Source organism: Podarcis gaigeae (genome assembly GCF_964106915.1).
Source record: "Podarcis gaigeae genome assembly, chromosome: 1".
NCBI lineage: Eukaryota > Metazoa > Chordata > Lepidosauria > Squamata > Lacertidae > Podarcis > Podarcis gaigeae.
This window is the reverse complement of record NC_139678.1, coordinates 67,624,660-67,640,583: the sequence shown is the minus strand read 5'-3', so window position 1 is coordinate 67,640,583 and position 15,924 is coordinate 67,624,660. Positions and strand designations below refer to the sequence as shown.

Sequence of the window (15,924 nt, the reverse complement as noted above, 5' to 3'; positions counted from 1 at the left end):
AATTCTTTGGAATATGTAATGGAATCATAAGGTTAAATGTGTTCCCTCAAACTGATGGGTCTTGTTATTTCTTCAATGCGGTTATTGAAGAAAGCTGAAGGAATCTGTGGAATCCCTAGGATCCTTTTAAAAATAGATTCTCTTTTGCTTTCTTCTTCTTTTTTGCCAACCACAACCGTGGGCTAGGATGATCTTTTCCTAAAAGCTTAAACTGAAAGAATGCAGTTTAAGAAGCGAAACCGCACTGCTCTGCTTGTGAAGAAAGTGTTAGAAGTAGGTATGGCTAAATATAGAGCAGAAACTGTTTTGAAAGCTCTTGGCATCACAAATCCTTTTTTCACATTTGGCATGCCCCTTGTAGTGCTTCACATTATCTGCAGGCGCTGAGTACCCTGCTGACTGAAGCTACCTCCGTATAGGTTCTCTCTCTCATTGAAGGTTTGATTTGGTGGGAACAGCAGCACATTGGCATAGGTCATCACCACAGTGGAGGAGTGTTGTAGGTTGGTGATGTTTCAGAGGCGCCCTGGTTCTCTCTTCCAGTCTCTCAGATCAGCACACCTTGTTGTGACCCCTTGTAAGATTCTCGTCTACCATCACTAAGTTTCAAAGGATATAGTGTTTATCCAGCTGGAAGAGGCGTTAATGCAAGGTTGCTGTTGCATCATTCATGTGTAAAGACAAGAATATTCTTTTTAAAAAAATAAAAATAAAATCATCCTTCCTACTGAATGTGAATTGGAATAGATGGTAGACGTTGTGTAGTCAACATGGTTCTGAAAAATACTATGAAGGCTGAAAAGCTCAGTTACTGTGTGTTGAGTAAGTATCATTTGTTTGGGGTGTTCTTTTCCTCTTTGATCAACAGCTTTGTAATATTTGCTGGTTCCATTTAACGGAAAGCTGGAAAAAGATAATGGATTAGACAAAAAATACTGCTGCACTGCACCACATTGGGCAGATGAGAAAAGTCCAAGGCACTAGGCCTTTAATTTCTATTATACACAAACCAATTAGACTGTGTTGTTTGACTTCCTTCCATTTTTGTTATGTTTTATTTAAAAGAGAAGTGAAACAGCCACAGAAAAGAGGCCCTTTCTGGAAAATGTGTACTAATGCATCACCATCAGATTGATGTATGTTGTTTGCACAGTCACCTTTACAAGTGATTGGCTGGGAGTCAGCAGTTAATGGATTAGGGACAGTGTTGAGCTACAGATGGTTTCCTGAAAATGATTTTCGATTGTAAACATGCATGTGTCTATTTCGGGGGGCTTCCCTCATTAATTATGTCTTTTGAGAACGAATTGCTTAAGAATGTTTATGTTCTGGAAACACTTTTCAAACTGATCACCTCATAAAAAGCCATCTGCATAGTTGCAAATTTATGTTTATGTGTTTTGTGATAATTTTCAATCACACATTTAACAGTTCAATCATTTCATCGCTGCCCTCAAAACAGTGGGTTGAATCCAGACCTGCCCTCCTTCTATGCATGCAAAGGGCTTTGGAGAGGCTTTCACTGGAGGCAGGGATGCCTTCTGTTTGCCCTCCCCCCACCCCACCCCATGCGGATTTTCACAGGAGGATGCAGAGGTATGGGGAAATTGGCAAAAATGGCCACCGTGGTTTCCTCCAGTGGGAATGTCCTATGAGTGAAATCTTGCTCACAGGAAGCTGGATCCAACCCAGAGGCTTTTACCTCATTTGCATGCAACACTGTGTACAAAATGTACAAAACTGTGCATCTAGCTGAAGTAATTCATCTGTAGTAAATTAAATGAAACTCAGTATACACATATGTATACATTACAGCTAAAGGTGCAAAATCTCATTTTTCTTGACTTTGATCTACCTTTTATTTTTTTACATTTCTCAAACTTTAGCACAAAGGTTCATTACAGAGTCTTTATTTGATCCTCCTGAAAAGAAACAGAATATATTTTGCTTGCATTTTGTTCCTGAACGTGTCTCTGCTGCATTAAATCTATGCTAGTGCTTGGTGTAGGTGTTCTTCTTTTCATGTTTTTTATATATTTAAGGAACTGGATTTGGCCAGCGGACTGGATCCTTCCTTTCCTCACTCTAGCTATGTCAAATTTTAAAGGGGCCTGCTGTCTGCTGATTGGTTCTGATCATTTGCTTTCTAAGGGGGTGGCTCTTGAAGCCAATTGCTTGCAAATGAACTTCAAAGGGGCGACTATCAGTACTCATCAGCTTATTGATGCCTAGGCATTTTTTAAAAAAAGCTAACTCACTGCTGGGGAGTCCCTGATGGGGAGCGCCTTAGTGCACCCAGTGTCATTGGTCTCCCTCTGTGTGCTAATCAACTGATGGGCACTGAGAGGGAGCCCCATTTACCACAGAATAATGGAGAGCACACTAAAGTGGGAATTTTGTGGGCATTATACCAGGGTTTTCTGTCATTGTCAAATTCTGGGTTATCTCACTTTGTTTAACATAAATGATTATATGGGTAAAATTCAAGTAAATACTCACCTTGTAACTAGAGTGTCTTGTGGCTTTGATAACAATAAATAGCATTATTTTAAAAAAAAAACAAAAATTGATAATATGATGTTAATGAGACAGCCACCAGCAATAGCCTCATGTACAACATTTCTAATGACTCGCATGAGAGTGTTGGCATCTCTAGCACGACAGCATTGCATTGGTTTGGGCAGCGTAAATACTCAATGATACAATCTTAAAATCTTACCTTAACTTTTTCGTTTATTTAAATGGTTACAGTTTTAACCAGTTCAATTCAGCAGCCCAATAAAACCTGTATAATACATTTAAGCATATGGAATTAATAAATCTTTTAGAGCTCTTCTAAAGGCCTGCAACACTGGACCCTGACTTACCTCAATCAGCCACATGTTCCACAAACGTGGGCCATGTTATATTTCCCAGTTAATTCTTCTCCTAGCACCTGTCCTCGCTAAGGCGGCATACTGTATACTAGTGACCACAGAAGAAGCTGAAATCCACAGAACTGCATTGATACGGAACTGTCATAAGGAGATAGCAAAACAAAAAAAATTCCTTCCAGTAGCACCTTAAAGACCAACTAAGTCAGTTCTTGGTATGAGCTTTCGTGTGCATGCACACTTCTTCAGATAGCAAGTACATTGCAGCCAATGCATCAACAATACAAACCATGTTTACACAATTAAGGGAAGATATCTGGCGTCTTCCCACAGCAGGGAAGATTAGTTACTGCCAGAGGGAGGTTGGTGTGAAACTTTCACAGCTGCTCCCCTCCTTTCTCCTCTGTGATGATGGGAAATGAAGTAAGAGAAGCTCTTTAAAAGTACAAAGTTGGAAAATCACTGACCTAAGGAAATATAAATAGTTATCAAAGTACATGAGGAAGTCTTAATACAATGAAGCGTGGAGCACTAGTCTGCATATGCTAAGAGAATAGCGCTAATTTAAACCTTGTGGGCAGCAGTATTTGTGCTCATCAGTTTCTATTAACTTCGAGGGGGCTCTTACATATGCATTATTAAAGGACAGAATGTGGCTCATTTGGTCAAATTTCATAGTTTAGATTTATGAACTTGTATTCCTGGATCTTCTGATTAAGATGTCTGTTCAGCTAAAAATAGATGCTTTAGGGTGGGTGGGTGTGTGAGAGAGAGCATGCACACAGACACAAATATTTCCATTCTTTGGATTAGCATCATGAAATATAACATATTAGAGACGTTTTTGCATGGTTCTGGTATTTTGATTGCCAAATGCATTGCTATTTTATGCTACCCATTTTGAATTAACCTTTTTTTTTTTGTACATTGCTGAGACAACCCAGTTGTGAGGCAATTAACAAATGCTAATTAAAAAATAAATGTGAAAAGTTCCAGTGAGCTAGCTGAGCTGAAATTTTAGATGCCAACATGATGCAAAACAAAAGAATTTCCACAATGTAACTTTTTGTTTTTAATAGGACCGGTGTCTGACATCAGTGTAACAAAATGCTTCATGGTTTTGCAACTTGGCAATGTGACCAGAGTGCCTTTGTGATAAATTACGCAGTTAGATTTGTGGTAGACTGAAAGGATGTGTAATTTTTTTTGCATGTTGACTACAGTCTTGTTTGAATTTGTAGAATTTAGGATGAAAAAATAAGAGCCAAACCAGAACCTCTTCGTTTTAGCAGGCTTGAACAAATCATGAAACTGAGAAAGAATGGGGAAGATCTGGGTTTATGTGTGCCCCTGCATGTGCATGCCAGTTTTCTCAAAATCTTTGAAAGCACACAGGTCCAAGTGCTTGGCTCCCCACAAAGTTGCTTATTGTCAGTTACACATGAGAGCTGCAATTTGGATTGGCTAAATATTTTTCACTGTTGGATCCATTACTTTTCTGCTAAATACATGTGGAGATTAGGCTTTGAGTTCACGTTCTTACTGCTGCTGGAAAGCTTTAAGATGTAAATGCTAAGAAAAAAGCAAGACAAGTTTCGCTGAACTGTTTTATTTCTTCTCCTCCTCAGTGTCTGAACTACAAGAAGAAGGAATAAATGCCATTAACCTACCACTCAGCCCAATCCCTTTTGAACTAGATCCTGAAGATACTATGCTAGGTAAGTTAAAATACATTTTTGCTTAGCCTAACTAATGGATGAAAACAAAATGTCACAAGCCTACCTTCTTTGTAATGGATATCTCCTATTTCCCCATTTCCACCCCCCTAAAGAGGAAAATGAAGTCCGAACCATGATTGATCCAAATTCAAGAAGTGACCCAAAACTACAGGAGCTAATGAAGGTAAATATGTAAGCACTTTCAAACTCTTCTAAAAATACAAAGCAAAGAAAATATATGTATTTATTTGTTGCATTTATATTCCACCCTTTTCTCCAATGAGCTCAAGGTGTTGTACATGGTTTTCCCCCTCCTTGTTTAATCCACAAAACATGCCTGTGAGGTAGGTTAAGTTGAGAAGCGATGGCTGGCCCTAGGTCCCCTATAAAGCTTTATGGCCAAGTGGGCATTTGAACTCTGGTATCCCAGCTCCTAGTCTCACACTCAAACCACTACGCCATGTTGGCCAACCACTGTGAGAGCAAGGAAAACCACATAAGGATATAGAATTGCACTTTTAAGTTGCGGTTCATGCTACTCCATCAGTTTTCCTCTTTACTGGCTGTGTAAGGACCAGTACATCAACCTTGAAAAGCTTGTTCCCTGTTTCCTGGAGCGATCAGCCTGAGGATCCTTGGCTTCTTTAAGAGAAAATGGTTTGAGATCACATCTTCAGTGTTGAACAATCCCTACCATCCTTTTCACCTGCCTTTGTTCCCAATTGGCCTGGGTAATTATCTCAAATATTGCCAATTTGACTCTTATCAGGGTCTCCAATGCACAATAAAAAAATAAAAAATAAACACAGTCTAACATGAAAAAAAACGCAAATAATAATCTTAACAACAATGGTACATCTCAAATTTACAGTAGAAGCCAAAAGCCCTGCCAATGACAAAAAGGGCAAGCAAATTTGCATTTTCAGAGTTTAATGTTGTTCCAAAAGCTTGGAAGATTAAGTTTCCACAGATGCTAGAGACTGCCTCTTCCGTGTTTGCATTCCAACATTATTATTATTATTTTGCTATAACTCTGCCTGCTTATGCATTAACACCTGCCGTATTCCAAGGCCTCAGGGTAGCCGGTGGTTATTTAATGTGAAATTAAAAGATTCCTGCCCCTGAGGACAAAATCCCAGCACAGTTGAAATCAGAAGGAATTGTTCTGTCTAATTTTGTACAATTAACATTTAATCAGACCTACTATTCGGAAGCACCCTCTGTCATTTTTGAGACCACGTTGCACAAAGTAGAAAGTTGGTTTGTGATGTACACACATATAAACTATTTCTGAATCTTTGTCTCTTGCGCAGGTGCTAATTGACTGGATTAACGATGTTTTGGTAGGAGAACGAATTATTGTAAAAGACCTGGCTGAAGACCTGTACGATGGACAAGTACTGCAGAAACTCTTCGGTGAGAAATAATTTTATGCATATCACTGGAGACATTTTTCAGGTGCTTGTTTGTAGTTAGGAGTAACATAGGCACTGGTTTCCATTCCTTTACACATCATATTGCTTCAGGCATCAGTAACTTATGTTGTCATTAAGATGGAATGGGACAAAGTTGGGTGAGCTCTGGAGCAGTGGTGGCCCCGCGCAGCATGTACACCTCCCAGTACGTTTCCGAGCACAGTTCAAAGTGTTGGTGCTGACCTTTAAAGCCCTAAATGGACTCGGTCCAGTATACCTGAAGGAGCATCTCCAGCCCCATCGTTCTGCCCAGACACTGAGGTCCAGCACCGAGTGCCTTCTGGCAGTTCCCTCACTGTGAGAAGCCAAGTTACAGGGAACCAGGCAGAGGGCCTTCTTGGTAGTGGCACCCGCCCTGTGGAACGCCCTCCCACCAGATGTCAAAGAGAACAACAACTACCAGACTTTTAGAAGACATCTGAAGGCAGCCCTGTATTTAATGTTTAATGTTTTAGTATATTCTGATATATGCTTTCCATAGTTCCAGTTACAGATAGGTAGCCGTGTTGGTTCCTGCCCCGAGGTCTGCCATAGTCAAAACAACAACAAAAATTCCTTCCAGTAGCACCTTAAAGACCAACTAAGTTAGTTCTTGGTATGAGCTTTCGTGTGCATGCACAATCACCCATTCCCACCACCCTTCTGAGTAATACCCCTCCCCACCTTCTCACTATATAGAAGGGTCTGGTAACTTCTGTTTCAGTGTATCTGAAGAAGTGTGCATGCACACGAAAGCTCATACCAAGAACTAACTTAGTTGGTCTTTAAGGTGCTACTGGAAGGAATTTTTTTTGTTGTTCTGATATATGCTGTGAGCTACCCAGAGTGGCTGGGGAAATCCAGCCAGTTGGGCGGGGTATTAATAAATGGAAATAAATGGAGAATCGGTTGGAATTCTTAGGAGAACAGAGGTGCAACAGAAGACAAAGTGTGATAGGCTTGAGAAGCTGCCAAATTTTGAGACTTCAAACCAGTCATCTACAGAAAATCCTTTGTTATATGGGGGACGGAATGTCTTTGCGTTGCACTTGGTACATGGAGTTGAGGTGTAGACTTACAGCTTTTTCTTCCATTATCACTTCAGAGAAGCTAGAGAGTGAGAAACTCAACGTTGCTGAAGTCACACAGTCTGAAATAGCTCAGAAACAAAAGCTGCAGACAGTCCTTGAAAAGATCAATGAAACCCTTAAACTTCCTCCAAGGAGCATCAAGTGGAACGTTGACTGTGAGTTACACATTTTACAGTGGAATTCTTGGTTACTGGTGGTATTAAAAGTTATGTTTTTCTACTGCGTTTTGTAAAACGTATTGAATTAGACAGAAGCTGGAAGGCAGGTTCAGCAGTGTGCAAGTTTATATCTAGAATTTTGGTGTAAGGTGTGCAGAAGTATAGATAAATATATATATATAATGTCCTCATTAGTAATGTACTTACCTCTGTTGACAGTTGTACACAAAACATTATGCTTGATTCCACACATACCCCAGAGTTCCTATTGTGTGCACAGTATGGGCCCTGTACAACATGGCAGGGAATGAGTTCTTTTTTTTAATTCTTGTTACCAGCTCCTTATGGAACTTGCATTTTTTTTATTCATTTTTTTTATTTCCAAGGGTTTATAACCCAGTTTTCCATATAAGGAGACTCAAAGCAGTTGGCAGCATAGTTTCTAGAGTTATTTAATATTCAGGCATTGTACAATTTAATCATTTTATTTATTATTTTGGCATTGTGATATATCCAAGACTGACACCTGCTCTCCTTCTCAGTGAGAATTGACCTGCTTATTATTATTATTATTATTATTATTATTATTATTATTATTATTATTAAATTTTGTATACTGCCTTGTACCTGTTATAGTCAAAACATACAATTACAATGTAAAAAACACAAAGTACATAATAAGAATGAAAACAAAGATAACCCAATAATCTGCCCTTCCACAACACATTTAATAAAAGGGCATTAGATGTCAGTCAGCCAAAGGCCTGGCTAAAGAGGAACCAGTAGCTCCCATAGCCTCAGCACTCCCCTGTTCCATGTGCCACCTCCTCCTCCTCTCTGTACAGCACAGGAGCAGAGGGCTAGGACATGGCTCTTCCTTCTCCTTGCCTGTCTGCACTGGTGGCAGCAGAGAGCAGCAGCTGCTGCTCTCTGCTACTTCTTTATGACTCCTGCCCCTCAGGAAGGCAAGTGAATGAGTGATGCCACTTGCCAGGAGCAACAGTTTCTCCTGTTTCCTGGCAAGTGATTAGCAACAAGGAAGTGCAGCATCAGTTGCCTCTGGGCAGTGGAGCAGAAATAGGAACAGCTCTGCATATGGCAGCATCTGGGGGCAAGGGAAGCACTGTGACTGGAGCAAATCTTGCCAGCAGCCTCCTAAATCCTGAGCCGGCCCTGCATTTATTCCATTGGATTTAGAGAGAGTTTAGAGTTTGGATTTGATATTCCCCTTTATCACTACCCTAAGGAGTCTCAAAGCAGCTAAAATCTCCTTTCCTTTTCTCCCTCACAACAAACACTCTGTGAGGTGAGTGAGGCTGAGAGACTTCAGAGAAGTGTGACTAGCCCAAGGTCACCCAGCAGCTGCATATGGAAGAATGGGGAATCGAACCCAGTTCACCAGATTACAAATCCACTGCTCTTAACCACTACACCACACTGGCTCACTTGGTTTCCCAGAGTTGGTCCAAAGAACTTTGAACTGTGTACATTGGGACATCCCTTATCTTGCCTTTCAGCAGCCCATGGAGCTAAGTAAGGTGGAAATACCACATTCCCATAAAGCTTCTTAGCTGGGAATGGACCCTCATTTCCCCGGTTCAAGCCCAATACTTAAGGCAATACACCACACCTGATCTTAAGGAACATTGAGGTGGTATTCAGCTAAAATATATTTGAAGGGAACAGGGCTGAAATGTGATGGATTACAGCCTGTGTATGCAGACTTTTTTCTGGCTAGAACCAATATATATATACAAATAATTATTTTGACATTGGGTGAATTGTTTGTTTTAAACTTGTATCCTTTTTATCTTTGCCCTGCTCCTTGCCTGCAAAGTTTGTCACTTGGAATACACTGAGTGGTAGTTCTGCAGAGAAACCTCTGCACAAAAACTGATAAATCCAGGAGAAGATCTCACTGGTTATTTTTCTGCTTTATTTAGAAACCTGTGGCCAACCTAAAAGTGTGTGGTTAATAAGATACCTAGAATATTATGTTTATAGGACATTGCCTGAGAATTTGGTGATAATGCAAACCCAGGAAAACAATAATATAATACAGTTGTATATCATTACCTTTGAAGCTTGGGGTTTGTTCACAGATTAAAAGTTTCCTGCAGTAAGCCTTTTGATACCTTTCCGTCTTGTTAGTGCTAACTATGCATACAAATCCTGCTGTGAATAAACTATAATAACAAGAACACTTAACAAGTTCATGAAGAATGTTTGAGTCATCCAGTTTAGTAAGTTATTGCTCAAGGGTACAAGCTAAATGGGCTCATTCATCTTCCTGCAGACATTGTGACACTTAAAAATGAATTAAGTGCATGTTATGAATACAAAAATATTCTTCTGGTAGTTCATAAATCGACACAGGAATAGGGAAGATAAAGGCACGGCGCTGGGAGTGCATAGATAGCACTTAATATAGCGGCATAATAAAATCTGTGTTTTGAATCAAGCTTAGATTTCCATCTTCAAGCCAGTGGGATCCAGGCACGCAACAAAATCTTACCTGAGGAGTATTTTTGATTTAGTTGTTTTCATAGAACCAGTTGATTTATGGCAGGAAAGAGAAGGAGTTAGAAGAAAATACTCTTTCAGCAATCTCTGGCGGGCAGCAACACCAAAGGATAAAATATCCCACATAGTTAAGGAAGGGGGCACTGCATGTTTAAATAAATATTTGTTTTAGTTTGCCTTACAGAATTTGACTTCTTAATCTATTTCAGCTGTCCATGCTAAAAGTCTTGTTGCAATACTGCACCTTTTGGTTGCGTTATCACAGTACTTTCGAGCCCCAATCAGACTGCCAGATCATGTGTCTATTCAAGTTGTTGTTGTCCAGGTAGGGATGATTGTATTTTTAAAAGATCTTTGTTTTTACACAGTTATTTCAAGAAATGCAGTAACTTTTAACATGTATGTGTTGGTATGTATCAGTTCTGGCCAACACAAATAGTCAGAAGGACAAGCATTTCCTTAGGCACAGCTAAGCATTGCATTGTCCTTCTTTGAAGGCACAACAGACCACTTGTAACATCAATATGCGAAGCATGTCAAATATGATTTTAGCTCAGAATGTAAGTGTACAGGTATCATACAGTGATCTCTGAAGTGAACGGCTGAGATACAGCATAAGATGAGTGGGCTTCTCCTTCTTCTTCTGCCTTTCCAGCCCACTGTGTGCCCCATAAATCTGCTCAAGATATTCCAATCTAATCTAATTTAATCACTTTCCCCATAAGGTTGGTAAATGGCTGTCAGTAATCTTACCTACGATTTCCAGATAATTTTTCTGTCACAGGAGGCATTCCTTCCTGTTTGTTTGCACACAGGACAGGTGCCTTTTAGGCAACATACAAAGTCTCTTAGATTGTACACAAATAGAAATGATGTGATTTTGGAGGGGAGTTGTTTTATATTTATGTTGTCTATTTAATGGCATTCATGTTTTGTAGTTATTTTACACAGAGTATGTTCATGTGTGTATGTGTGCATATATGTAAGTGTGTATGAATATATATCTCTCTGTGTGTGTACACACACACACACACAAAATCAATAAATATTGGTGTTGAAAATATTAAATGATCAATCATTTCCCCTCACCCCCCCCCCCCAGAAACGAGAAGGAATCCTCCAGTCCCGTCAGATCCAAGAGGAAATAACTGGTAACACTGAGTATGTCAACATTCCTGTTGTTTGATCTGCTTTGGAAATTCAATAATTTGCTAACATTTAACCTTCATTCCTGGGTATTCTAAGAGAGGACTGCTTCGGACATGGCTTAAAACTTAACTGTTAAGAAGGGTTCCACAACAGATAATGTAAACAATGTGGAAAGGGTGGCAACTGAAAATGTAAAATTGCTGCCGATATAGCAGTTTGCATACTCAAGTAGTTATTTCTTAACAGAAAAGTTCCTGGTTATATGTATTTTAAGGTTGTTGTTTTTCCACATCCCAAGTTTTATTATTTCCACTTCAGAAAAGAAGCATACAAATAGATTGCCTCAAACATTTCAATGGTAGAGAGAAAAAAAGTTTGAATCATCAGTTTACCTTCCTTAAATAGCCTTCACCCAAGGAAGTTTGTGATATTGCTGAAATGCTCAGTTTAATTCAAGTCGGTAGACATAATACAGTATTATTGAAAAGCCTGTGGGGCTATTCCTCAGTTGCTATGAATACAAAGTCATACATATGACCAGATGCATATTTACTCCATATATACAGTTTTCTCTCTGCACTGAAAGAAATATATTAAATTACTGTAAGTGTGTGTACACATATAATTGCATTATTTCACTTTCTACAGGGCATTGTCAGGACGGCATGGTAAGTCTCATTTGATTCCTAGCATTTTCCAAAGGTTTCTAAAGTGTACTTCACTTAATTCTGCTGCAGCTGCTTGTTTTGTTCAAAACCAGCTGTACATAGTCCATAGTTGTCATTGTTCCTAGTTGTCTTGGTTGGTGTGTAAATCTTAGTGCTGTAAACCAATAAGTCTGTATTCCAAACTGGGGCAGGAGGGGGCGGGTTGGAGATTGAGAATAGTATATATTTCCTAAATCAACACTACTTTGTGCTCCCCTCCCCCCCCCCAACATATGCTCCACTGTCCCAAACACAGTGATCCTGGGTGTGATCCACAGTATCTTCCTCACAAGCCACAAGCCCCATAATTTTGGGAGATCTGTTCTTAGTATATGCATAGGCAGTTTTAATTGCCAAAGGACGCCAAACTGAAATTGGGAATCCTATTTTTTTGTGACGTGTCAGTGTTTGTCTTGAAAGCAGATAATTTTACCTAGTAGTGTAGTTTCTTCGAGTACACTAACACGACACATTCTTGCATGTCAATATTTTTATAGCACATTAAGAAAAGTATTTCAGACACTCAAATAAAGGGTTGTTTAAGATTTTGATAATGGTCTTGTGATCTTCCAGTACAGACTTTCCTTCCTGATAATCTGCTCCATGTGTACTATACTTAGAAATAAACCCATGTTACAATAGGTTAGCTTGGATGTGAATTTGGTAAACCAAGGTAAAGGATGATTTCAGTATAACTATCTCAGACACAGTAAGTCTCAATAGCACTTGAGGCCTTCCAGCCCTGGAATTATCATCCTACAATGCTGCATTATCTAATAGCTTGTTGTTATTACGTGTGTTTCAGAAAGGGATGCATTTGACACACTGTTTGACCACGCTCCAGACAAACTCAATGTTGTGAAAAAGGTTGGAAATTTTCTTTCCTACTTAGGTAGATATTGAGCAAGCTAGCTTAATCTGAGTAGTTTTCATCTCATATCTCATATGCGTCTTGATGCATAAGAGGAACTCCCCAGGTGTTCACCATAAGACCCAAGGAAGCATTCTTGCCATTTTGGAGGGTTTGGAGCAGTCTCAGATGTGTTTTCCTCTGTAGTTCATGCACTGCCCACATACAGCACCTTCCTCAGGAAGTACCATTAGAACACATTCAGAGATGAGGGGTTCAGAAGTTCAGATATACAAGCTCCTTGGGTCATAAGCCTGCTTGTCTATTTTAGTATGCGATACAGCCCAAGTACATCTGATAGAGCTCTACGAATATTAGCAATTGCAAAATGGCACAAATATAAAACCTTTATTAAGTCCTGGAATGGTGTACCCATTTTCCTGCTTTAATGAAAATCTTTGTCCTTGGCAGTGTCAATATCTGGAAGTTTTTCTCAACATTATATATACTTTCTCAACATTTTATAGACTTGGCACTATAAAAGTCAGATAGAGGAATTTCTATTTTATAGAATTTTGCAATATGATCTCCAGCTGATATAGATCAGCAGGGCTTCCTTGAAAAGAACAGTGGCATGCCATTTTATATCAACTTACCTCTTGGCTCCAGTGCTATTTTCTCTACTCTTCCATCATACCGCTGCAGCAATAACTCATATAGCTTTTAAAGTGATGAACAGTATGTGTTTATTATTTGTTCAGTGTTTGTAATGGGGCTTGACAAAGTTGGATTTTTGACCAATGGATAAAACCATAAAATATTTAAAACTTAAAGCCTGTCTCTTATAAACTGACAAGTTAAGGAATTAAATTTATAAAATTATGAACTTTAGGTTAGCATTTCTACATGTTAACTTAAGCATACTTTTAAACAATTAAATTTTGCCTGATCTAAAAGCAGCTACGTATGCTCTTAATTTTCAGACTCTCATAACATTTGTGAATAAACACCTGAATAAGCTGAATTTGGAAGTTACAGAACTGGAAACCCAGGTAGGATTATATAATTGTGTTAGAAGCAAGAAGTCGTTTCCTGTGTTGTTTGTATATCCCCAGTTTATTTTGTTTAGCCTGTGTCAAGCTATTGCCAAGTTGTTTTGAGCTTTAGTTAGTTTTTTAAAAAAACAGACTTTGCTTGGCAAACATATGCAAGTTAACACAGAGAAATGTATTTGCCATTTGTAACCATGGGTGCTGATAGGCACAAGCTGTGGGTAACCCAGAATGCAAGTTAATATGCTTGCTGTGAGAAAACAAGAATCCAACTATCTAGGTTGAGTGGGTCAGCTGGAACCATTTCTGTGTATAGGTCCAGTACGCTAGAAAGGAGAAAATACATTGTTTTATCTTGCCCTTCCCCCTCGTTCCATTTGTGTGCAAGTTCACACACCGAGTACATTCACATATAACCTAGGTTTAGTTGAACAGGGAAACAGACCACAAAGTGGCTGGCTTAGTGTTATATCCAAACCAACACTCACAATTCATTTCTCCAAACCCTGTATATGCCACAGAAGATTACACTTCGTGCATCTGATGAAGTGGGGTCCGGTCCATGGAAGCTTGTGCTAGCATTCACCAGTGAGGAATGCTAAATGTTACGGACTGCAAGTTGCATCATCGCTAGCTAGCGTGGCCAACAACAGAAGGGCACCAGTTGGGGAAAACTTGCTTGTGTCACAACACATTTGTCATTCTTCACGGTGCCACAATATTATTTGTGGGGGTTTTCCCCCACCACAACAGATAAGTATAGTTACCCCTCTGAAAAATATGTACATTGTGTTACACTCCTTCCCTGAATAGTTCTGGGGCAACACAACTTGGGTTTCAGTTTCCTTCAGAGGAAGGGTCACTGGAAGCATGTGGCATTTTGTAATATTTTGTTTATTTACAAATATTGGAGTAGAGTGGGGACACAGAGAGCCCCTGATACTGAGCCAGACCAGTGTCCCATCTAGCTCAGTAATATAGCAAAACTGACAGGCAGTGGCTTTCAGAGTTTGAGACAAGGAACATTCCTAGCCCTACCTGGAGCTGCTGGGGATTGCATACAGAGCATGAGCTCCACCACTAAGCTGTGCTCCTTCTCCATGTACAGGTGGAAGCCAGCAGCATACACTCCTACAAAGCCGCAGTCTGCTCCCTCACATCAGCCCCCATAGAGAAGCACCCCTTACCTGAATATGCTTCCTCCCCCATGGCTTACTCTCTGCTCTGTCCTTGCTCCTGTCTCAGTGTGTCTAAATAATGCTGCTTCTTCGTATACAGATATTTCATGTGCCTTTGGAGTGGGGGGTGGGGAGTTGTGTTGCCTCTCCCAAGCACTCATAGTTTTCACATTCCAGACATTCCAAAGTAATCTCTCCCATTCAAGGCACTTAAGAAAGTTCTCCAGCTGTTTCCTAATCATTAGCTCCCATTGAGAAAACATCTACCAGTGCCCGGCATTGAGGAGCAATCTGCCTTTTATTTTCTTTTTGCAAGTTCTAAAATTAGATGTTTCACACGGGAATGTAGCTTGCAAAAGAGCATGGTTTTTCATGGGAGTGGAGGGTGTTGGAGGTGGAGAGCAGCTTGTTTATACACCTTCTTCCATTTTCCACAGCAGCTGTGAAACTACTTATTTTTGCACAAAAGGTACTTACTAGCCAGTTGGTCTGTAAGCCTCCCAATTTTACAGACTACCATGGATGGGGCCACATCAGAGAGCTAATTGCCATAGGTAGCCGGTTCCTCCAAGGTCAGAAAGAGCTGGAATAATAGAATTGTAGAGTTGGAAGGGACTTTGAACTTTACCTACTTCACCCCCTGCAATGAAGGAACCACAGCTAAAGAATCCCTGACAGATGGCCATCCAGCCATTGTTTGAAAACCTCAAATGAAGGCATTCATGAATACACACCGAAAGAGAAGGTAGAACTGCTCTTTCTCCTGAATATAACTGGGGAGGTCCGTGGAAAGCCCACAGGTTGAATGCCATCCATCACAGTTTTTCCTGTGTTTACTGAGCCCCTCTATGCCGTCACAAAATAATCTGCAGGAGAGTTGTTGCTGGAGTAGAAGGAAAGCACTGGCAGGAATTGAGTTGCCTTTTCCTTGAGTAAGAAGTCATTTCTATGAATTTGGAAGAAGTGAATAGTAAGATATTGAGAAAGATTGTGTCACTGGGGCATTAAAGGGTAGTCTTTGTTTTGGTGGTTTATGTATCTCATTGTTTTCTTGACGGAAGAACTCTGGCTCCGAATATGTTGGAAATTCCCCAAAATATGCAATGAAACTGGCATTCACCATATTGAGAGGTTGATTGCACTGCCAGAGGCTAAGAGAAGGGTCAGTAGC

The 15,924-nt window shown here is 39.9% G+C and overlaps 1 protein-coding gene across 1 annotated transcript in view; it reads left to right on the top strand.

Moving 5' to 3' along the window:
* PARVA (parvin alpha) overlaps positions 1 to 15,924 on the top strand; it is a 71,168-nt gene that overhangs the window by 42,219 nt on the left and 13,025 nt on the right. The window contains exons 2-10 of the mRNA XM_083725762.1: positions 4,502 to 4,591; positions 4,705 to 4,775; positions 5,905 to 6,007; positions 7,151 to 7,291; positions 10,027 to 10,142; positions 10,920 to 10,978; positions 11,615 to 11,634; positions 12,479 to 12,540; positions 13,507 to 13,575. Coding sequence (XP_083581888.1) covers positions 4,502 to 4,591; positions 4,705 to 4,775; positions 5,905 to 6,007; positions 7,151 to 7,291; positions 10,027 to 10,142; positions 10,920 to 10,978; positions 11,615 to 11,634; positions 12,479 to 12,540; positions 13,507 to 13,575 — 731 coding nt within the window. The remainder of the gene's footprint in view (positions 1 to 4,501; positions 4,592 to 4,704; positions 4,776 to 5,904; positions 6,008 to 7,150; positions 7,292 to 10,026; positions 10,143 to 10,919; positions 10,979 to 11,614; positions 11,635 to 12,478; positions 12,541 to 13,506; positions 13,576 to 15,924) is intronic.